Source organism: Bubalus bubalis, chromosome 2 (genome assembly GCF_019923935.1).
Source record: "Bubalus bubalis isolate 160015118507 breed Murrah chromosome 2, NDDB_SH_1, whole genome shotgun sequence".
NCBI lineage: Eukaryota > Metazoa > Chordata > Mammalia > Artiodactyla > Bovidae > Bubalus > Bubalus bubalis.
Genome location: NC_059158.1, coordinates 117,021,072 through 117,045,994, shown reverse-complemented (window position 1 = coordinate 117,045,994; position 24,923 = coordinate 117,021,072). Strand labels below are relative to the sequence as shown.

The 24,923-nt window shown below is 42.9% G+C and overlaps 1 protein-coding gene across 6 annotated transcripts in view; it reads right to left on the bottom strand.

Moving 5' to 3' along the window:
• NCKAP5 (NCK associated protein 5) overlaps positions 1-24,923 on the bottom strand; it is a 1,209,945-nt gene that overhangs the window by 56,704 nt on the left and 1,128,318 nt on the right. For 4 of the 6 annotated variants that reach the window (XR_006548346.2, XR_006548347.2, XR_006548345.2 and 1 more), the window contains exon 17: positions 22,628-22,764. Coding sequence is in view for 2 of the 6 variants with exons in the window: in XM_025261907.3 (XP_025117692.3) it covers positions 19,469-19,601; positions 22,628-22,764 (270 nt within the window). In the remaining 4 variants the exon portion in view is untranslated. Of the gene's footprint in view, positions 1-19,468; positions 19,602-19,675; positions 22,464-22,627; positions 22,765-24,923 lie in introns of those variants that run through there. The other 2 variants (XM_025261907.3, XM_044936194.2) reach the window with 2 other exon arrangements.

Sequence of the window (24,923 nt, the reverse complement as noted above, 5' to 3'; positions counted from 1 at the left end):
GACTGAAGGCAAACGAAGACGAGGATGGCAGAGAATGAGATGGTTGGATAGCATCACCAACCCAATGGACATGAATTTGAGCAAATTCTTGGAGATAGTAAAGGACAGGGAAGCCTGGCATGCTGCAGTCCATGGGGTTACAGAGTTGGACATGACTTAGTGACTGGACAACAATAATGCTTTTTGTATTCAGAAATCTTTCTCTTCCTTCAGTTCAGAAGGAATTTGTAAAGTCATGTTTCTAATTTATTGTTACTGTTAAATCAAAATACAATAAAATTTCAAAATACTGATCTTATATTAAGTCACCTTGCAAAACATTCCTTATTATTTCTAGTAGAGTAGATTTTACATAAGTTCTTTTGTGTTTTTTAATGGACATGTCCATAACATCTAAATTGAAAGAGAGAAACAATGCTACAAAAGAGGAGAGAAAATCTTTTTTAAAAAGTCTGAAAAAAAAAATGCTTGAACACTAGAAAAAGAAAGAGATAAAAGAAATAGAAACATAAGATATGAACTAGCTAAATGCCCTTGTGAAAGAGTCAGAATAAGAGAAAATAGCTAAGCAAAGGTGAAAGAAAATATGATAAAAATAGGGAAAGAAATCAATAAAATAAAATTTAAAAACAATAGATTGAGCAAAGTTAAAATTAGTTTTTGGCAAAGACTTGCAAAGTTTACAAACCGCTGCCAAGACTGATTTAAACAAAAAGAAACATTAAATAATATTATGAACAAAAAGAGAATGTAACTGTATATGTACTAGAGACCAAAATGATAATAAGCAAAATAAATCAGCTAGTTTATGTCAATAAACATAAAAACTTAGACAAAGAGATATATTCTCATAAAACATTACACAGTTTATCAGAACTGACAGAAGATGAAGAACCCAGAAAAATTTTATAGCTATTAATGAAATTAAAGCATCATTAATAATATTCTTACAAAGAAAATATCAGGATAAGATATTCTAACCCATACAACTTCTTAAAAAGAACAGAAAAAGAGGGAGTACTACCTAGTCATTTTTACAAGACCAGTGTTATTTTGATAGTAAAGTATAAGAAAGTACAAGGTAAAGAAAGCACAGGAAAATAACACCACTTAGCCATTTCAACCCATTTAATAAAATGGGTTAATAATAAATCAAATAGCAATAAATAGTTAAATGGTTTAATAATACATAAGCAAAATATTAACTAATTAAATGGATCAGTATATATAAAATATTACTATATTATAGATAAATTGGGTTTATCTCAAGGATATAAGGCTGATTTAATTTTTAAATGTATAAATATCTTTTACTTCATTAAGAGATTAAAGGTAAAAACCACATGATCATCCCATTAGATGCATCTAGACTCTCTGATAAAAGTCAACATGAATATATGATTTTATAAAAAACCTCTTAGTTAACTAGGATTAAAATAGAATTCTCTAACATGATAAAGTTAATCTACCAAAAAATAACAACAACAAAAAAATACAAAAAACAATCATCCTAAATGGGGAAACACTGAAATAGTCCCTTTAAAAATGAGCCATAAGACTAGAATGCCTATCATCACTACTTCATCATTGATCAAAGAATCTTTCTTTTAGAACTATACATCCTTTTCATAGACCCTCAGGCTAATTTCCCCCTCAAATGTAACTCTAAAAAACCTGTGTTCTTAGACCCAAGGTTCAGTGTTTTGAAAGGTGGAACACTCCTCCCTGCCCCAAATCATCAGCACATTCCTTTTTTAAAAATGATGCTATACAGCATGGTACATTTTATCAGAAAAAAAAAGGGAAAAGTATAATTTGACATAGTTGTAAATCCTGAAGTATTATCCAGGCTAAATACCATCTTCCTCTGGAACCAAGGAATTAAACTCATTTTGCTTTCTGAATGCAGATCTTAAAGAGCTGTTTTAGCCCATAATTTCTTTCATCTTATGATCCAACTGGTATTATACTGAATAACATTTGTAATTTAACCACATTATGCGTGTGAACTTTGCACTCCAAAGAGACATTCTGTGGCATTGACGTGATAATTTTTAAAAAAACCTTTTTTTACTTTTGAGAAAGACACTGGGAAATTCTAAGACACTGGTTCATTTTATGCTTTCCTCTGAAAACCCAACTGAGTTTTTATGAAGAGAATAGTTCATTTCAGAAGTAATGCCTTTCACTCATTTGACAAGCATTGACTAGGTACCTCCTACGTGCCAGGCACTGTTCTAGGCACTGGAGATGCAACAATGAACAAAACAACACATTCAGTCCTTGTGCTACTTAAATGTCCAGAAACACATGAGCGCTGTTAATAATAAACATAGGACAAAGGTGTGTCCAGGAGGTGGACATGGGGACCCCCAGTCCCACTCTGTTTTCCTTTTCTCTCTGAAAACCCTCCAATGTGACATTTTAGGTATGAGCAAAGTGTCTGGGTTGAACCCCTTCCAGGCTTCTGTCACCCTTCCGTACCAGAGCGGTACCTCACTGAGCCTTTATTGTAAATTAATTTATAACAATAACAATAGCCAGAATTAAAGGACATCTTTCAAAAAGGCATGCTGCATATACTGTCTCATTAAAATCTTGCATTTAAGCATTATTATTGTCATTTGATGGATGAGAAATTGAGGCTCAGAGAAGCTCAGTGATACCACATGCTATGGATATTAATTCAAGTTGTCCTGACTCCAAATCCTTCATGAATATTTCCCAGTATAGCTGGCTGACCCATTCATTCATTCATGCATTCCTACAGATATGCATTCTTTTATCCACTATCTTAGCAAACTGTGAGTCAGATACCAAAGAGAACTTTGGATTTCATGGTTCTCCTGAGTGTATGCTGAGTGTAGTCTTTATCCACAATCCATCAAGATTCTCCCAGCTATTATTACTGTGTGACCCAAATGGCACACAGATCCTCCTGTCCTCCTCCCTCACCAGTGTATGGGATAGAAAATCTCAATTAAAATGTTTTAATAATTAGAATTATTTCCAATGGAATAGCCTGATTTGTACAGTCATGAAGGAGAGAATGAATAAGAATAGGATCAGTTCAGTTGAGTCAGTTCAGTCGCTCAGTCGTGTCCGACTCTGCGACCCCATGAATTGCAGCATGCCAGGCCTCCCTGTCCAACACCAAATCCCGGAGTTCACTCAAACTCATGTCCATCGAGTCAGTGATGCCATCCAGCCATCTCATCCTCTGTCGTCCCCTTCTCCTCCTGCCCCCAATCCCTCCCAGCATCAGAGTCTTTTCCAATGAGTCAGCTCTTTGCATGAGGTGGCCAAAGTACTGGAGTTTCAGCTTTAGAATCATTCCTTCCAAAGAAATCCCAGGGCTGATCTCCTTCAGAATGGACTGGTTGGATTTCCTTGCAGTAAAAGGAACTCTCAAGAGTCTTCTCCAACACTACAGTTGAGTCTTCTCCAACACTACAGTTCAAAAGCATCAATTCTTCGGTGCTCAGCCTTCTTCACAGTCCAACTCTCACATCCATACATGACCACTGGAAAAACCATAGCCTTGACTAGACAGACCTTTGTTGGCAAAGTAATGTCTCTGCTTTTCAATATGCTGTCTAGGTTGGTCATAACTTTCCTTCCAAGGAGTAAGCGTCTTTTAATTTCATGGCTGCAGTCACCATCTGCAGTGATTTTGGAGCCCCCCAAAATAAAGTCTGACACTGTTTCCACTGTTTCCCCATCTATTTGTGATGAAGTGATAGGACCGGATGCCATGATCTTCGTTTTCTGAATGTTGAGCTTTAAGCCAACTTTTTCACTCTCCACTTTCACTTTCATCAAGAGGCTTTTTAGTTCCTCTTCACTTTCTGCCATAAGGGTGGTGTCATCTGCATTTCTGAGGTTATTGATATTTCTCCCAGGAGTCTTGATTCCAGCTTGTGCTTCTTCCAGCCCACCATTTCTCATGATGTACTCTGCATATAAGTTAAATAAACAGGGTGACAATATACAGCCTTGACGTACTCCTTTTCCTATTTGGAACCAGTCTGTTGTTCCATGTCCAGTTCTAACTGTTGCTTCCTGACCTGCATACAGATTTCTCAAGAGGCAGGTCAGGTGGTCTGGTATTCCCATCTCTTTCAGAATTTTCCACAGTTTATTGTGATCCACACAGTCAAAGGCTTTGGCATAGTCAATAAAACAGAAATAGATGTTTTTCTGGAACTCTCTTGCTTTTTCCATGATCCAGCAGATGTTGGCAATTTGATCTCTGGTTCCTCTGCCTTTTCTAAAACCAGTTTGAACATCTGGAAGTTCACGGTTCACATATTGCTAAAGCCTGGCTTGGAGAATTTTGAGCATTACTTTACTAGCGTGTGAGATGAGTGCAATTGTGCGGTAGTTTGAACATTCTTTGGCATTGCCTTTCTTTGGGATTGGAATGAAAACGGACCTTTTCCAGTCCTGTGGCCACTGCTGAGTTTTCCAAATTTGCTGACATATTGAGTGCAGCACTTTCACAGCATCATCTTTCAGGATTTGAAATAGCTCAGCTGGAATTCCATCACCTCCACTAGCTTTGTTTGTAGAGATGCTTTCTAAGGCCACTTGACTTCACATTCCAGGATGTCTGGCTCTAGGTCAGTGATCACACCATCGTGATTATCTGGGTCGTGAAGATCTTTTTTGTACAGTTCTTCTGTGTATTCTTGCCATCTCTTCTTAATATCTTCTGCTTCTGTTAGGTCCATACCATTTCTGTCCTTTATTGTGCCCATCTTTGCATGAAATGTTCCCTTGGTATCTCTGATTTTCTTGAAGAGATGTCTCGTCTTTCCCATTCTGTTGTTTTCCTCTATTTCTTTGCATTGATCGCTCAAGAAGGCTTTCTTATCTCTTCTTGCTATTCTTTGGAACTCTGCATTCAGATGCTTATATCTTTCCTTTTCTCCTTTGCTTTTCGCTTCTCTTCTTTTCACAGCTATTTGTAAGGCCTCCCCAGACAACCATTTTGCTTTTTTGCATTTCTTTTCTATGGGGATGGTCTTGATCCCTGTCTCCTGTACAATGTCACGAACCTCATTCCATAGTTCATCAGGCACTCTATCTATCAGATCTAGGCCCTTAAATCTATTTCTCACTTCCACTGTATAATCATAAGGGATTTGATTTAGGTCATACCTGAATGGTCTAGTGGTTTTCCCTACTTTCTTCAGTTTAAGTCTGAATTTGGCAATAAGGAGTTCATGATCTGAGCCACAGTCAGCTCCTGGTCTTGAATAGGATAAGGGGGATTAAATCATTCTTCATTTATCAAATAAATATCCACTGAGTGCAAGAAATTCTCAGGCTATGGCACTAAACAAAACTGAAATTCCTGGCCTCGAGGAGCTTACATTCCAGCGAGAGAGAAGATGGGCAACATAACATCTGAGTTCTCTTCTAACACTTTTGTACTCTAGGTTATTACAAATGGAGAGGAAAAGCAAGAAGAGAGAGAGGCAAGTTTTCTGATTATTGTTTTTCAGCAAAGGCTGCAGGACAGATTCAAGTTGAAAGGCAGATTCTGGGAACAGTAATAGCAAATCCAAGCCTGTTGATCACATGTGTTCTAGCTCACCTTCAAACTCACTGGCACAGGAAGATCACAACCACTGCAGGTTGGCATCACCTTTATATAAATTACTCTTATAAAACCATGTGACCTTTGTTATGCTGTACCTACAGGGAAGACTGACTGTCACTGTCCTCTTCGGACCCTCTCTTCATTCCCCAATTCCCTCACTAGGTCCAAGGAGAAATTCTCTTCCCCTTTATGCCAACTCAAAATCCATTATTCAAGACTGGCCCCAAAAGTCCCTTTCATGGAGATAGCATGACTACTTCTTGCCTTTTGCTGTAAATCCTTGTTAGCACTCAATCTCAGAGTCACAGACCATTCATACACCCAGCCCTTCAAGAAGCGTTCAGTAAGCTCTTATATGCCAGAGCTTCAGTGGAAAAGATCACAATTCCTGCTGTTAAGAAACAAGCAGGGAGGTAGACAGGCATAGTAGTGATTTGATGGTCATGGTGAAACAAGAGGATTGTGGAATCCCAGAGAAGGATATAAGCCCAGATCTAGAGTTTTGACTTTGAGATGGTTCACTCCATTTGAAATGTGGAAAACAAGTCTTCATTTGATACAGGAAAATAAGACCCTATGAGAGTCCATAATGTTAGGTTACTGAGAAGGCATTTTAAGTGGGACAAAGAGGCATGAGCAGGGGTGGGGTGTCTGTAACCATACTTTAGGGAACTTACTTATATGCTGCTGCTATTATTGTTAGTGACTTTTAAAATTTCTAACTTCTCTCTACTGTTACTACTAGACTGTGAATTTTGTGTGGGCAGGACCATGCCTCATGCTTCCTTTCCAATGCCCACAGCACTTAACTTAAGAGATGAGTTCCCAACAAGCACGAGCAGAGTCCACCAAAAGCAAGGCCAAAGGAGAGCCCAAATGTCCTAGGAGCCGTCTCATGCACACTCAACTTCCTCTCCTTGCACATATTCAGGCCTGTAATAGCCTCCAAAAATTAGTCACAATAGGACAGCACACTCTATGATTCATCCAGGAGACCCTTGGAAACAAAGGATGTTCCTTCACCTGGCTGTGGGTCAAAAGATTCTTTTTGCATTAATTAGGCCTGATGGTGAAATGACTGACACAGAATATGGGGTTGAAAGGATCAGGCTGGCCAACTGAATTATTGTACCAGAAGAAACTAAGATCTTTTCATTTTTCCTCAGTTACAAAATTGTCTCCTTCACAGCTGGTCATAAAAGAAACTGATTGATCTTCTCTTTTTTAAAGTATCTCTTTGATACAAAACTGACATAGGACAACTGGATAGTCAAAAAGAAAAGTTTGGATCCATATGTGAGGACAAAAATACACACTGTCTGGGTTACTATGAAAAAACATGAGTTTTTAAAATTAATAAATTTGCAGTGTGCAGAGGCTTATCATAAAAGACTGATGGACTTGACCCTATGAAAGAAAATAAAATCTATTGCAAAGAACATCCAAAGTGATGTCACAGGGAAATTAAAAAACTGTGAATGTCATGGACAGTTTGTATCACAAACAAAGGAATAGTCTCCCTAAATTTTACAAAGCTCTTAGAAGTGGTGTTGAAAAAGACCTACGTAACTCAATAAAAAATTGGGCAAAGGTCACTCCCAGATGATTCACAGATTTAGAAATACAGATGATATTTAAGTAGATTTAAGCAGAAGTTCTCAGCCTTACTCTTCATAAGATAAATAAAATTCAAACCACACTGTTCTTCACTACATTTTTCCTATGGAAGACTGGCAGGGCACAGTAGTTTGACCTTAAATTTGATGGTGAGGCTTTGGGGGACCAGGCATGTTGATCACATGTGGATGTGAAAACAGCCCAACTCCTCTGACAATAAATGCTTTTATACTATGACTCAAAGTCTAAATCTGGAATCCATTCCATAGAGGACTAGTTACATTAATTATGGTACAGCCATACAACATAGCTGTGAAAAAGAAGGAGGAAGACTTTTATGTACTGACATGGAGTGATCTCCAGGATATATTGTGAATTGAAGGAAAACAGAACAAGATGAAGCACATTATACAGTTTGCTTCACTTTGTATACAAAGTATTTGTTTGCATTTCCTTGATTTGCACAGAGAAAGACTAGAAGGATGAACAAGAAAGCCATAAAGATGGTTAACCTACATGAGGCAAGGGGCGCCGAAGTAGGGAAGTGGCTTCTGTGATCAAAACAATAAGATCAAATTTTGAAGAATGAGACCTGAGGAAAACTCTGAGAAGCTTTCCAAATACCCGAGACTGCTGGATCTTGAAGCCTGAAGCCTGATGTCAAGTCACTACAGTCTTTATTTACAGGCTGTAGTGATAGAACATCAGGCCTGGTTGGGGCAGGAGGATCTGGAAGATATCTAGCTCTAGATGGGCCAAATGAGGGGAAGGGAGATGCTTGCTCAGTATCACTAAGTAAGTTATGGTCCAAGATGACACAGGCATGCTTCTTCCAGTTGGCTAACTGAGTCCTTCTGCACATCTCAAAGATCCTGTGGGCACTATGGACAATGTTAGCATAGCTTTGGGTCTTCCCTAAAAATACTGATCCTGTCACCTCTCTTTCTATGGAGTCCTAATAAAATTCAGGAAGATACCTAGAGGTTTCTGGAGTGGGGCGGTGTGGAGGGAACACTTCAGGATGAAAAGAGACAATAGCCCTGGATGGGCCAAACAAACCAAGATAAAAGGAAGGCTTTTAAAAATGTGAAAAGATGAAGGTGGAAGAAAACACCGTTTATGATGCTTCTGTAGGGGTTCATAAACAGGTGAGTAAGCTGATCAGGGGGCGGCTGGGAGCCAACCATTAACCTTTTCTGCCTGCCCAAGACTGAGAGCCAGCTTGGCCAATACCATGGAAAGAATGCTGTCTCCTTTTCTAATTAAATTCCTTAAAGAGTATGCTGATTTATTCATTTATAATAAAATTCATGGTCTAATTAAAAATGGAACTTTTCCCCACCTGATCCAGCCTCACCATATTTCTTGGGTCCCATGTAATTGAACCTGGAAACAACGATCCTGAGTGATAGCTTGGGATATTGCTACTCATTGCGAAAATAAATAATAAAGGACAGAGGATGCTACTGGGCTTGTTTCAGGGAAGTTTAAATCAGTTCTTTCTTACTTAGGCTGAATTTTAACAACAGATAAAGAGACTATGATATTTCCTTTAATGAAACTGTATAACCCTGGCTAAGTTATGAGGGGGCTTTATAATCTTTCTGAGGCTGTAGCCTAACATTATTTCAGCCCACAGTTTCCTAGGCCCATGTGCTCTCCTCCCCTTTTCTGATAACCTCAACCTTAAATTCTAGGAATTGTTCTCTCCCTCAATATATTTAACACAATTCCACTCATGTTTATTTAGCACTCTGCAGGTTGGAAGCCTTGTGACATCTATTTTCAAATCTGAACTATTCCACGAGAAGGAGGCAAGGCGGACGTTGGACGGCAGATGAACAAAGGCTCAGAAAAGCTAACGTTACTGGTTCACGGCCACAAAGTGTACTCATTAGAACACAAGTGTCCTAACTCTCACTCACAGGCATGTCCCACACATTTCGCCAAATGGCCCATGGCTCTTGGTTTCTAAATTCTAAAAAGTTCACAGAGAACAACTAGTTGTATGATTTGCTGAATGATACTTGACATTTTCCTGGAAAAATTCCTAGTTGCTTGTTAGGAAGGGAACCCTGTTTTTTCCCTGAGCTCATCTGCTTGGTTGTATAGTACAAGATATGTTTCTAGGGTTTTGGCTGGTTGAGGAGGGGTGAGTGGGGTGCGAGAACATGAGAAATGGTGTCTGTCATTTTTCTTCAAGTCTGAGAACAAAATATTCTAAATAATTAGAATGCATCTGTCTCTTTTCTCCCCACATCTCAAAGATCTGCATATCACATTCTCTTTTTTCAAACTTTAATAATTACCTCTAGAAAGATTTTCCCTGAATACCGAGCCCTTTCTTTTCCCCACAGACCCCATTTCTTCAACAGAGCTCCTTCTACTGACCCAGCATTTTTATTCCTGAGATTTATGTTAATCTTCCTAGTCTTAACCATTCTGTGGAAAGTTCTGGCAAGGGGCCCTTTTCAAATATCACTGTGTGCTTTTTAGCCAAGCATGAAACTCTGAGGTCCCCCAGGAACTCCAAACACCTGTTGAAGATGCTTTTTTCTTCTTTTAACATCTAATTGCAATTTACCTACTTTACTAGAGCAGCCTGAGGATTAACTGTCCTCGGGTAACTTTCAAGTCTGTAAAGGATTTCCGCCTCCTCAGGGCACATGTTCTCTGAGAGACAGAAATGAAATACTAATAAGAGACTTAATGGGTATTAGCCTTAAACAATCTGTGCTCTGTGTTAGCACTTCAGATGGTTGCAGTGTCCTGACACTCAGACAGAAGCATGGAACAGGCTCCACAGGCCAGCGTGAGAGGCCCAGACAGGAGCACGAATGTCCCTTCTGAAGCCCCTTGAAGAGGGCGTACATCTTGACCCCCAATCAGGCAGCTGGGCCAGGCCTGAGGCAAATGCACGGAGGCAGGGGGATTTCTCTGCTGTTATAGTTTGGTGCAAGTATTTGACAGCTTGTGCCTCCCAGCGAACATTTCCGATACCCAGGGGTTAATTTTGTTAGGCTGCTTCTCGGCCCTGCTGACATCTTGTGCTTGACAAGGCTTTGTTATTAGGGGCTGCCCTGTGCCTTATAGGAGGTTTAGCAGCATCCACGCGCTCCATGCACCAGACAGCTAGCCTCTCCCCACCAGCGAGTTGTGACAGCCCACAGTGTCTCCAGACATTGCCAAATGTCCCCTGGGTGTCACAATCACCCGCTTTGAGAGCTACGGGGCTAGACGACCCAGTATGAACAGTGGGGGTATTCCTTGGATTCTATGTAAGCTCTACACAAAAGTCATCCCAGGCACTCTTCGGAGGCTGCAGGGTGGTAAGAGGCCTTGGAGGTTTACCACACTCCACTTCCTTCTGCTCCCCCTGCCCGAGACTGAGGGCATGCACACATTTCCACACATGAAATGACATCCAATTCATGGCTTATTTATTTAGATCCATTGCCCAGCTTTCTTTCAGTCCTGGCAGCGAAAGATTGCTATTTTGCACAGCATTCTGTATCATTTGCCACCCCCCCCCCGCCCCCCACCTATTCCACAACAAGCAGGGAGTTGCTTTGCACTTTGAAATTCTACTCTGCAAGCTCCTGTTTAAATGTTTGGGGCTGTAATGGGTAGTGCTGGGGGGCGCTGCGATAATGGTGGTGGGGGGAGGGGAGAACATCCATCACAGAGTGACAAACTCTGGGGGGTTGGTATCTCTTCCCTCCAAAATGTCTCATTAGGGTCTCCAGACTTGGTCTCCATCTCCTCTGTATCCCGCAGTCCAATTTAATTGAGCGACGGCTTTGCCACGGCACACTGCTCTTTCGACAGGAGGGTAAACTCATTCTGTCCATCGTGACATTTGCTTTCTTAAGGGCCTCACAATATGCAGCTTTAATAATTAAATGCAAGTCACATCGCAGCCTCTCTTTTCAAGCCTGTCTGAGGACACAGTGGGTTCTTTCTGATGGTTAGCTTCTGACCACGTGGTTTTTAGAAGCTAGTGGGGTTTTTTGTTTTGTTTTGTTATTGTGCATGACACTTTTCTCCACTTAAAAAAAAAAAAAAAACAAAAACCAGCAGACTGCAAACCCAATCGTAACAGCTGAAAGAGCCGTGGTGGACAAATAGTGACAGAGAGAAATCTGAGACCCTGGTTCTGGCAAGGGTCTAAGAACAGCCTGCTTGACATGGTCAGGAGTTTCCATTTGTCATCCAGGAAAGCTTAATGCTAGGACACAAGTCCCTCGTGTTTTATTGCATGTGTTCATTCCACTAGGGTCAGGGTGGGTTTGTCAAATGTAAAGCTAATCTTTAAAATGATCTAAATAAGACAGAAGATCCAGGAAGGACTAAAGATAGCTCTTACCTGTGGTGTCCTAGCTCTTACTTGTGGTGTCCATTTCAAACAAAAGACTTCTCCTGGGGGAACTTAGAATGATTATAATGAGTTTGGATTTAGTTTAACCCAATGCTGATTTTGCACATTACAACGATTTGTCATCTTTAAGTCATGTGCCAGATGAATGCTTTAAAATAGATGCAACTTTGCGTGAATTCTCTACAATATAGCAAAATCTGATTGCTCTATTAATAGCCAAAGTCCTTGGCCTTGGCAAGACAGGGTGGCAGCATCTTTAAAATTCATCATCTCTGCATAATTAGTTGTGAATCTCGAAATATTCAAGCTGAGGAATTAACCAGGAACTGGAGCCATTATCCTTCAGCGTCTCTTTTAATATTGGTCCACAGTCATCATGTCCTTGTGTTTTTCTAATTACTGCAAAACCAACTGTTTTTAATACAACTGCCCTGACTCTTTGTAATTTGTTGAATGCAATCACCTTGAAATGAATAAAATGTACTTCTTGTTCAGGGAATTGGGGCTCGATTAGGGGAACATCATTGGGGGTTGTGGGACCATGATTCTGAAGCTTTGCTCAGTGGACCTGATTTGTGTATTTGAGATTGTGGGGCCTGAGGTGGGAGGGAGAGCTCATGAAAGTAAGTTCAGGACTCTGTGATCTGTAGACCCTAGTGGGAAGTCAATTTGTGAAAAATTAAAAGGAAATGAAATTCTGGTTATTCACCCTGAGGAGCCAACAGCATGGCCTTAGGCAGCAGAACACAACTGTTTAGGGTTCTTGACCAGCTCCTATCTCAGCTGATGTTTTGCATCTGTAGGTCTGATTAGAAGCACTCAGGGATCAGGGCTGTGTCACTAACCTGTCCTCAATCCCCAGTGTCCAGCACTGGCCTGGATACAGATTAAGAGCTGAATAAACCAGATGAACTCGTTTCAACTCTCTTCTTTGCTTCTGTTCTTTCTGTCAATACTGTTCATCCACTAACTAATGCAACGTGGAGATTTTCACAGAACAAATATCCCAAAATTGAAGGTTCTCAACCATTACATGTCTCTTTCAGGTCTCAAGGGTATGGTGCAGTTTATTCAGGAAGAGGGGACTCTCTGTGACAGTAACTCCCACACTGGGGCAGAGATTATGAAAATCAAGCCAGGGGACATGCAACCATTTAAAAGAAACAAAACAGAGGAGTCTGATATGCCTCCAACAGTCCCCATGAAGAATCATCATGGAAGAGAAAGCTAAAGTACATTTACACCTTTGAGAAAAATTGGAAAACTGGATTTACCGATTTCTCGAGCATAACCATCCAGAGAAGGAGAAATGTTCTTATTGAATTTCCTTCTATAGGTAGCTGCTCTGAGTCATTCTTTCTCTGGTACAAAGAAAGGCCCAAATGGATGATGGATGTTGCATAAGGAGCTAACAAGGCCTTAACCAGTCCTGTGCTGCATTTTAATTCAATACTCAGGAAGCTGTTTAACATTTATTCAGCACTTATGTTGTACCAGGCCCTGTGCTAAGTGCAGAACATGAATAAGAAACAATCTCGGCACTAATGAGACACCTGAATATGCAAAGAAATAATATAATCTCAAGGGGCAAGGGACACAAATAAATATAGGGTAGGGCAGGAGAACAGACAAGTATGAGTAACTTGGGCATGGCTGATGGAGGAGCAATGGGAAGACTTCCTGGAGGAGGTAAAGTCTGAACTCTCAATCTTAAAGACACAGTAGGAGTTACATAAAGGTTAGAATAGAAGGGTGTTGGAGTAACAGCCATTCCAGGAAGCAAGACCACTAAATCAAAGGCATGGAAGCCCCCAAGGGCATCATGTGTTCAGGACAGAACAAGCATTTCAATGATGCCTAGAGTGCTGAAGAATTGATGCTTTCAAACTGTGGTGCTGGAGAAGACTTCTGAGAGTCCCGTGGACAGCAAGGAGATCAAACCAGTCAATACTAGAGGAAATTAACCCTGAATATTCATTAGAAGGACTGACACTGAATCTCCAATACTTTGGCTACCTGATACAAAAAGCCGATTCATTGGAAAAGACTCAGATAATGGGAAAGATTGAGGGCAGGAGGAGAAGAGGGTGACACAGGATGAGAAGGTTGGATGGCATCAATGACTCAATGGACATGAATTTGAGCAAACTCAGGGAGATAGTGAAGGACAGGGATGCCTGGCGTGCTGCAGTCCACGGGGACAAAAAGAGTTGAACACAACTTAGCGACTGAACAACAAAAACAAAGTTTAAGACAGGAAATGGAGAAAGATGAAGTCAGAAAGGCAAGGTCAAAGTGGGCTTTGTGAATCTTGCAAGTGGAGGACACTGGATTCTGTCTGTGAATAAGAAAGATTTTAAGCTAAGGAAGAATATGATGAGATTTTATACTTTGTGGCAGCATGAATGGGACAGGCAGGGAGTTGAGCAGGGAGGTGCGCAAGGAGGCAGTGGACGTATTGACCAAATGAAGGCACTACTGGGGTAGCAGCAGGAAGGCTAGAGAATGGGTAGGTGTGAGGAGCAGCTCAGCAAGAAGCCAGCAGAACCTTCAGACTGCCAGGAGGTGGAGGCAAGAGAAGGAAGAGTCTAGGAAAACTTCCAGCTTCATAGTTTGTACTAAAAGAATGGTGAGACCATCAGCTAAGACAGGATTTTTGCCCTTGAGATACCTGGCAGGGTAGGTAATGGTGGTGGGCAGCCAGATGGATGAATCCAACACTTAGTGGAGGGGTCTTAGAGAAATTGCTGTTTCAGGTGTGAGATCCAGAGTGTTCAGCCAGGTGTGAGACTCCTCCTCGCTCCTCCTCACGGAGACTGAGTTTCACTGCTGCAACTCTGCTGGGCCGTCCCTATTTCACATTCTGGCCCTGGTCTGCTCTCTGTCCTTCATCTTCCCACCTCTGTCCCTGGCTCCTTCCTGCCTTCTCCCAGGTCCTACCTGCAGGAAGGGGGTAGGAGTGTTTGTTATGCCCAACACGGCAATTTAGAACAGATAGCTCCATGGAAACAAAGCCACAAACTTACTTTGCCCACTCCTTCACCCGCTGCGCCACCTACCCAGCTCCTAAATCCTGCTTCTGCTGCTGCCTCTCTGCTAACAACTTGGGCTTTCTACACATATTTCAAAGTCATACTATAGAAACCAACTTTGAAAGTAAAGACATGTATTTACTTGAGTCCTTTAAGGGCCCATAGGCAGCGTTTTAGAAAGTAGGACTCTTTTGCATAAGAAGTAGAGGCCACTGAGTGCCCGTTTTCTAGAAGCCTTGGAGGACAGATTGCCACTGGCAGGTACCCTCCTCTACCTGAGGGATATTTCAGTGGGCCAGGGAGAGACGGTATGTTTGAGAAAGGCCAACTCTCTGGGACAACTTCCACTAAGGCTTTAAGATATGGAAAATTCCATCCTGCGGGTTGGGAATCTCTATTACAAACTTGTTACTGAAAGAGTGAACCAGCTCGTGGGGGAGGAGTGGGGGAAGGGTAATCTCATCTTGAAGACAAAGGAGATAAAGGCAAGACAAAATTGTGTCTCCAAAGGAAAGAAAATCTCTACTACCTACATAAGGCATGCACTCCTTTCTGTGTTTTTCTCTTGTTTCAATCTTCTTATCAACTTTGCCAACACCCAAAAAGTTACTGGTGTTGCAGCAACCCTAAACGCCCCTTTCCAGGCTTGTAGGAAGCCAGCACACACCCAGAGCCACGCCAGCTGTCTGGACACATTTTCTGTCTCTGGCAGCACTGACGTTAGCCGCGGCTGGGGGTGGCTGGATCAGTCAGGGTGGACAGATGACAGAGCTCTGGCAACAAGTCCCATTTTACAGACAGAAGGCAGATGCCTGGCAAGAGGGACTGATCTTTGTGCTGGTTGTGCTGCTTCCAGGGTTACTCTGCATCTTATTCCCAAGAAGCACCAATGGGCCCAGAGGCTATAGCGATAGAGTGAAAGAAACCTCTCAAATAGGGATTTGTTCTGGTTGGAGGAAAGAGGATGAGCACTATGAAGATAGAGAGAAAAAAACTGAGGCTGAGACTCGCTTCATTTTGCAGTGAAGTAGGAAAAAAAAAAAAGAAAAAAAGTTAAAGGAGCAAGTTCTCTGTCCACCAAGGTCCATAGCCATCACCTAATGTGTATTCTGTATTGCTTTGCACACCTCATTTAAACAAGCTAGGTTAAAACTCTGGACCCTAAAGTGATTTCTTTCATACTCAGGTATGTCATCCTCATTCAGAATCAATTTGTCTTAATCTTGTTTCCTTTTTGAAGATGTTTTCAAACTGCCTTTAGACCATCCCTCCCCCACCCCCACTTCCTACCCCCAGAATCCCACTGTCAGAGTAAGAGACAGGTCTCAATATGAAGCCTGTGTCCTTTTTAGCAAGTAGCATATTGAACCATGGTATTCTTCCTTGACACATTCTCTCCACTCAGCTTTAGGAATGCCACACGCTCCTCCTCTTTGCTCACTGCTGGCTCCTGTCCAGTCTCCTTTGTTTGTTTTCCCTCTTCTCCTCTCTGGCCCCCTCCTGATCTCAGCGGGACCCAGGACCTTAGATTCTGTTGGCACACTGACATCCAATTACCTCTCCAGACCAGACCTGACCTGCCCAACTCCAGACTCACACAGCCCACCACCTATCTGAGACCTGGGACCTGGGACCCGTTGCTGCAGTGCTGCAATGCTTTCACCTGGACATACCTCTCCTCGGGCAACAAAGTACAGAGAAACTATAAAGGACTAAAAATAACTGCATGTGTATGCAGTTAGGGACAGATTCCAGAACATCAGCTAGAGACCAAAAAACCCCACTGCCACTTACAAAGGGCCTGGAGCAAAAGCAGGGTACTGTGCATGCCTCCTGCACACAACACAATCTAAGAGGTGGGCAAGCCACCCAAGCCATCCCTCTGGCTCAACTCCCGGACACACCTCTACCCTCACCCCATGTAAGGAACAAGGCTGCCCCCTTCCTTGGGGAGTGGGCAAGGGAGCCTGGGGTTTGTTCTCACTCCCCACTACTGCAGCAGGAACCCTAACAAAGCCTTGCTTGAATATCTTATCTGACCTCTGATCGATTTCTATTGATGAAGGAGGCCAAGAATCTTGGTGGGCAACATACTCACATCTCTGCTTGCTTGATGGGCACCTTGAACTTAGCATCAACTACCGATCAGCTTCCTCAAGCCGCAACCTCAGTTTTCTCATTACGGTGGGCAGAGGGTTGTCCTTTCTAGGACCCCAACCTGGGAGCCACCCTCGACCCTGCTTCTTCTTTCACTCCACCTCCAATCTATCAATCACTCATGTTGTATTTTTAATTAGAACTGGAATGAGACCATTGTCACTCCTTGTGTTGTACAGTGTCCCAAATCCGGCTATTAATATTTAAAGTTAATTAAAATAAAAACAAAATAGAGTAAAATGGAACTCTTAGAGAAACTATGGCAAAAAATTAAATGAAAAAATCCAGTTCTATTCTCACACTAGTCACACTGCAAGAACTCCTGAGTCCTGTGTGGGTAATGGCCATGGTACTAGACAGAGCTGATACAGAACATGCTGGTCACTACAGACAGTCCTATTACTAGCCTGTGCTGCCCACTCCTTCACAGGGACCACCTTGGTCTCAGCCACTAACACATGTTGCTTGGATAAGTCGACCTGGCTTCTTCAGTCTTCTCAAAATAGCAGCCAGAGTGGTCCTTGGAAAGCATCTCAGATCATGCCACTGCTCTGTTCAGACTGCCCAAAGGCCCCCATGGATGGCTCTCAGGGGAGAAGCAAAGTCCTCAGAAAGGTGAGCAAGGCCTTACAAGAGCTCTGACCCCTTCTCCATTCATCTGACCTCATCTCCTAGTCTTCCAACATCCTCCTTCTGCCATAGCATCAAGGTGTCTGCACTGATTGTTCCCGGGCTGAGAATGTGCTTCCCCAAGATGTCTTCTGGGCTCACTCTCTCCTCCTCCACATCTCTGCTCAAATACTACCTTCTCAGTGAGCCTTGGGCTTCGCTGGTAGCTCAGATGGTAAAGAATCTGCCTGACATGCAGGAGACCCGGGTTCGATCCCAGGGTCAGGAAGATCCTCTGGAGAAGGAAATGGCAACCCATTCAAGTACTCTTGCCTGGAGAATCCCATGGACAGAGGAGCCTGGAGGGCTACAGTCCATGGGGTTGCAAAGAGTCAGACATGACAGAGTAATTAACACAACAACAGTGAGCCTTGTTCAGACTGCTCTATTGAAATTTTAACATCTGAGCCCCCTCTTCCTGCTCTGGTCACACCAACCACCACTCCTGAGCAGTCCTGTTCTTCCATATCCTATCCTGCTTTACTTGTCTCTTCCATATCTCCTTTCAACAAAAGATATTCATTTACTAGTTTATTCCAACCAGGAGATGCAAGACACACAGGTTTGATCCCTGGGTCAGGAAGATCCCCTGGAGTAGGAAATGGCAACTCACTCTACTATTCTTGCTTGGAAAATTCCATGGATAGAAGAACCTGGCAGGTTACAGTCTATGGGGTGGCAAAGAGTCAGACACAACTTAGCAATTAAACACCACCAACAAATATCTATCTTTTACTGCCTGGCAGAGATCTTTGTTCCTTCCTTCACTGCCAGAAAGCTGGCCCAGAGGAGCTCTTTAATAAGTATTTGTTCAATAAATGTATGAAATTAGAGCCAGGAAGAACAGTTAAGGGTCAGCGAGGTGAGGTTATTCACTGTGGATCCATGTTAAGCGCAAGGGAGGAGCTAGACTAGCAGTTGGCCTGGCCTTCAGCATCTTCATGGAGAAGGACCCTTGACAATTAATTCCCCTTCCCCTTAACTGTTACAACAAAGGGACACTGACAGACCCCTGAGAGCTTACAAGGACAACAGCCTCACTAAAACGCCAGGGGCATTAGCCACTTTCCTTTTGGTAAGTCTTTGCAGGATCCACCCGTTGGTCCTGCCTCTCTGGTGATTTGTAGGATGCAAGGAACAAAAAGGAGGCTCAGGTTAATGACTATTCTCACACGCCCATCTTACCCTACATGTCACAAATGCCAAGACAAATGGAAAACTGGTAACACACACACAATTACTAGGTAATTTCTTTTTTTCAAAAGTAACATACCAGACTTGTTTTAAAAAGGACAGTCATGGTTACAACAGATAATTGCCAAATTAGTATTTGATAAAAGTTGATTAGTATGGAAAGAATGATTCTCCATTGATTCATTAAAGTACTTCTGATAATCCACAGTGGATCAGGAGAAAAGCAGATCCTGGATCACACTCTGCATTAGGGGTCATCTGTCCTCTTATATCTGTAAGGAAATGCCATCTGACTATTTATATTTTTAAATGCCTCAGGATGAACGCTTTTCTAGTGCAAATTCTCTTTCAAATAAAAATAATGCGAGGGAGTTTGAGCCTAGTAAACAGACCTGCTCATAATGGGTAACAGGTCCAGAGTTACAGAGCATGATATGAGCAGAGAGCCTGGAACACCCCATCCATAGCTCATGGGGTGATTTAACTTGCCAAAGTGTGTAATTAAGAACAAAGTTATCTTTATAGCCATCCCTTCATTACGAAGATAACTCCATTGGAGACTTTTTGGGAGACGCCAGATTTGGAAATAAAATCCTTTCAGACTGCACTGCAATGTCATTAAGATAATACCAGAAAACAAATTGATGCGCGTAGACAATGTTCCGTAAGTACCAGGAAATTAGATCTCAGGAGAGACGTGGAACTAAGATATAAGATCTAAGTGAGGTCGAAACAGAGCCTGGTGAAAGGCATGATCGAAGGGTACCCAAGAGAGAGGCTCCCTGAATTTCCTGGGGACCCGGCGGGTGTTACCTGGGGTGGTGCTCTTCATTGCTTTCACTAACTTGCCCCTTCCAGCTCCAAAACCATTATTTCCATAGTCCGGGTCACTGTCACTATCCCTGCTACCGCTGGCAGAGCATGCACACATTCTGGGTACCTTGTCCTAAATGAGTAATATGAGACTGTTAAGATTATTCATGCAAGTCAAAATGGACAGTGCCTCTCGCGAGGATGTTCATATCTGGCTGTTGGTCTGTGCACAGAATTCTGTCCCCATCACCCCACCCTCACTGCCTGGTCCGTTGATCTGTCTCACGTGGAATTGGTGCCTTTTATTAGGTTATCAGAGCTGCAGAAATGGGAGTGTGCTGATGAAGCCATATGCTGCCACTGTCCAGGTATGGGACAGTCCCCACTGCAGTCCCCTCTGCATTTTGTACACTATTTTATGGCATCTTATTTTTCTCAAGTGCCCATTAGAGCTGCTGTCCCAAGCCTAATGGCTTATTTATCTAGCTGATCTCACCACGAGCTTTCAAGTATCAGAGAGTATGACGATAATCAACCTTGGGAACAAAAGAATATATGTTTGCCCAATACATAATTTTATTCCAGGCCCTGAAATACTAAAAGCCTTTAGGGAAGTACACAATCGCTGGCTCTATAGGGTTATACGTAATCACTGAATCTACTAACAGTTCACAGGTCAAGGGAATCGGTCTCCTCTCCTGCTCACGTGAACATATGACATGACCGGTGAGGAAGTCACAGTTATGGCAATAAAGCCAAGTTCAGGAACTGTTGAGGTTGTTCAAACTGTATGGATGGTTTTTCACACTGTGCACATAAGCAGAATACTGGTATCTAAGACCTCAACCCCTTTGTGTAGAATCAAGAGTATTTGGGGCTTTCTTTTACATTTGCAGACTGCCCTCTTAGGACTGATTATTTTACACCCACCCCAGGTAGTTTATGCACAGATGTGTGGGATGTATCTCTAAAGTTAAATCTGTTTGGGAGGGTGCCATTTGGTCAGAAATGATAAAAACATATTTTAGGATGTAAGCTCCTTTATCTAGGGTTATGAATCCAAGCAATTACTCATTTCCTTTATTCCTTCATTCATTTAATTATTCATCCACCCATTCCAAAGATTCTGTGCTAAGCATCGTAGTACCTACTGTAGGCTAAGTGGTATCCTAGGTTCTGGGGGTACAGAGCTCAATCCAGGAGCTATCAGTGGTCTAGCAAGGATGACATTTATGAAGGATGACAGGTCTACAGCAGTGGTTCCAAGGGAGGCCCGTGTCTAGAGTTCCGGCAGGAAGCTGGATATGATGAAATGCATTTTCATTCCTCTATTCAAGAGACATGAATGGAACCAACCACTGTACTTGGAACTAGAAATATAAAGCTCACCCATACTTTACACTTTCCCTCCCTAGCAGTCAATGAAGCAGAGTTATGAGTTCCAAGCCCCAGTGATGACTCTTACAAGACCATGCAGGATTTCCAGTGGACTGAGCTAGTGAAGGATGATGAGGAAGGAACCCCAGAGAGGTGTGTGTGTGTTGGGGACATGAATATTCATAGAGGCTCCCTCCTGCCAGCACTGAATGACACCCCCTCTTTGTTTGTTTTTATTACTTTCTTGGAATTGCTTGAACCTTTTGCCACTATCACTGCCTATTGTTTCTGAACTGTTTCCCCTCCAAGTCTGGGTGTCTTTTAGAGTTTTATAAATTTTTTAGTTCCACAAAGCAAGCACAGAGTCCTTAAAGCATTGCTTCTCAAAGTGTGTTCTGTGAACCGGCAGCATCAGCGTCACCTGGGAATTTATTAGAAGTGTTTGGATCTCACCCCATCTATACCAAACTGGACTCTGGGTGCAGGCAGCAGGATACACATCACGTGTAGCCCTCCACATGATTCTGATGTCTGCTCACATGTGGCAGCTACTGCTTTAGAGGAAACTGAGAAAAGCCTAACATTTCTGTGTCTGATTAAGGCATGACAAAACACACTTGTTTACTCCTTTGCCTTTCAGATCCCTGTTCTGAGTGCTGGACATGGAATTCAGAGGGCTGAGTTCTAATCTTAGGGCCATAGCAACTTTCCTTTGGACCCTGATGCAGTCCAGCATCTCTGGAGCTGGTGGCCTCTGCTGTACATTGAGGCTATGGGCCCAGGGGATCATTTCCCCTACTTGTCCAGGTTCTCATTTACATACTGAGGTGTTAAAGGCTGAAAGAAGGCTCCACCACACTGGCTATGTGGGATCTCTGATGTGGGCTAATCTGGTATTTGCTCATCATGGTTGGGTAGAAACCCTAATAGAAATAGTAACGGGGCCTCCTAATGCCAGGAGTGGGAGAGCTGAGGTGGCAGAAGCAGGAAGGGTCAAGGAAGGGCCAGGAAGCTCTGGTGATTGACTCTTATGTCCTTCCACCCTCTCTTCTCACTGTGTGCGGGCACCACCAAAGACCCCAGAGTTGGCCAGCCCAAGGACAAGGTGAGAAATCGTGTACAAGCTGAATTTGGCCCAGGTAATGAGTTGGAAGAGGTAAGCGGGAGGGTGCTAAGGAGGAAATACCATGTAGCTCCTGGAGAAGACTCGAGTCCCTGAGCCCTGAGCTCCTCCACAGGTCCAATCACGTGCCAGGAGGCCTGTGTGTGTGCCATCTCAGGGAGGATGAAGGACGAAGGACTGTGAAAACGACAGGGATTGAAGAAACACGTGTCTCACTGACCCCAACAAGTCATTTGACCACTCCAGGCCTCAGTTTCTTAATCCCTAAAGGGAATATAATCACGCCTGCTTTACCTGTCTCATAGGTGCAAGGTAAAGTTAATGTAACTGATAAGATAATGAAAAAATAATCATGAACTCATTCTAAGTGGTGCTATTACGGTTTGGGAGAGTGAATGACAGTCCCACAATGTCTCATCAGGGCAGAGAATCCTTACCTTGAGAGTTAGGGTGCAGATGGGCAGAAGCAGTTGAGTTACAAGAACACAGTGTTATCTAATAATTCAGGAAAAAAGGAGAGCTGTGGGCCTTGGTCATTCTTCACTGAACCACAACAAATTTGATTTAACATTAACTCTACCACAGAAGTGGTTAAGGAGGTCATTCTTCCCACTCAGGCCCAGCAGATGGAGGATGCTCTCCTGGCGATCTCTGCTTACCTGGGTCTCTGCAGCAGCATCATCACCCTCCCAGGCTGGAAGTGGCTTGCTTGCCATTGTGTTTTCGACATATTCGAATGATGAACAATTTTGAGACCTTGGCTCGGCTTCACTCTTCATTTGGGAATTGATTTTTCCTAAATGAGGAAATGTATATGAAATCACAATCAGCTTTCTTCAACTCTTTACAAGTTTAGGGAGGAGGGGAGGACATGTAGAAATAATCAAAAAGGTCCAAACATGGCAAAAGCTTGGTTTGCCAACATTCTGTCTCCTGCAAGTCTTGCTAACAGAAATGTCTGCATAATTATATGCATCGTTAGAGGATGTTCAGTCTTGGAGACTCAAAGGCAAACTGCCCTCGGACCACTTTTCCACGAGATGTTGACAGACCTTCCATGTTAGAAAGCATTTAGCGGGCAAACTGCTTGGGAAACACTGATCATTCTCCAGGTAGTGTTATATTAATACATCAAATAGCAAATAGATTTCTTCTTTTAGGAAAAAAAAAAGATTTTTTTTAAACTGGAGGATAATTGCTTCATATAGTGTGTTGGTTTCTGCCATACATCAACATGAATCAGCCACAGGCATACATATGTCCCCTCCTTCCTGAATCCCCCTCCCATCTCCTGCCCCATCCCATCTCTTGAGGTTGTCACAGAGCACTGGGTTGAGCCCCCTGTGTCACACAGCAAAGTCCCACTTGCTATCTGTTTTACATATGGTAATATACATGTTTCCACACTATTCTCACAGTTCGTCCCACCCTTTCCTTCCTCCATTGTGTGCACAAGTCTGTTCTCTATGTATGCATCTCCATTGCTGTCTTGCAAATGGGTTCATTGGTATCAACTTTCTAGATTCCATATGCATGTGTTAATATACAATGAACAAATGGGTTTCATTTTTGGAGAATATCTCGTAGTCTTCATTGTGCTAATGGGGACAGTCATGATTTCCAAAGGGAGGATTTGAATTTGCAGCTTTTCCCAAACACGGTTGACTAGGGAGCCCTGATTGGTCCCATTATTTCATGGGAAATAGATGGGGAAACAGTGGAAACAGTATCAGACTTTATTTTTTGGGGCTCCAAAATCACTGCAGATGGTGACTGCAGCCATGAAATTAAAAGATGCTTACTCCTTGGAAGGAAAGTTATGACCAACCTAGACAGCATATTCAAAAGCAGAGACATTACTTTGCTGACAAAGGTCTGTCTAGTCAAGGCTATGGTTTTTTCAGCGGTCATGTATGGATGTGAGAGTTGGACTGTGAAGAAGGCTGAGCACCGAAGAATTGATGCTTTTGAACTGTGGTGTTGGAGAAGACTCCTGAGAGTCCCTTGGACTGCAAGGAGATCCAACCAGTCCATTCTGAAGGAGATCAGCCCTGGGTGTTCTTTGGAAGGAATGATGCTAAAGCTGAAACTCCAGTACTTTGGCCACCTCATGAGAAGAGTTGACTCATTGGAAAAGACTCTGATGCTGGGAGGGATTGGGGGCAGGAGGAGAAGGGGACGACAGCGGATGAGATGGCTGGATGGCATTACCGACTCAATGGACTTGGGTTTGAGTGAACTCTGGGAGTTGGTGATGGACAGGGAGGCCTGGGGTGCTGCAATTCATGGGGTCGCAAAGAGTTGGACATGACTGAGTGACTCAACTGAACTGAACTAAACTGATTTTCCTAGCAACCTGATGAAGATCATTTTGAAATAGGTGGTTTGGGAAACTGCACTGCTGCTGCTGCTGCTGCTAAGTCACTTCAGTCGTGTCCAACTCTGTGCGACCCCATAGACGGCAGCCCACCAGGCTCCGCCGTCTCCCTGGGATTCTCCAGGCAAGAACACTGGAGTGGGTTGCCATTTCCTTCTCCAATGCATGAAAGTGAAACATGAAAGTGAAGTCGCTCAGTCATGTCCGACTCTTAGCAACCCCATGGACTGCAGTCTACCAGGCTCCTCTGTCCATGGGATTTTCCAGGCAAGAGTACTGGAGTGGGGTGCCATTGCCTTCTCTGGGAAACTGCACAGAGGCCTTTAAAGATCTCGCTGGGCAGTACTGTGCAAGCTCACATGTGCATACGCCTCCAGAGCTTTTGTAACACTTCAGATTCTGATCCTGATTTGGTGGTCTGGAGTGGGGTCTGAGAACTGGTATTTCTGACAAGCTCCCAGGGGTTGCTGCTGGCCCAGGGATTACATTTTAAGTAGCCAGAATGCAATTAGCAGAGAACAATTAAAGTTCCTCCATAACCCATAATAGTGGACTAACCTGCACAGTGTAGCTCTTCC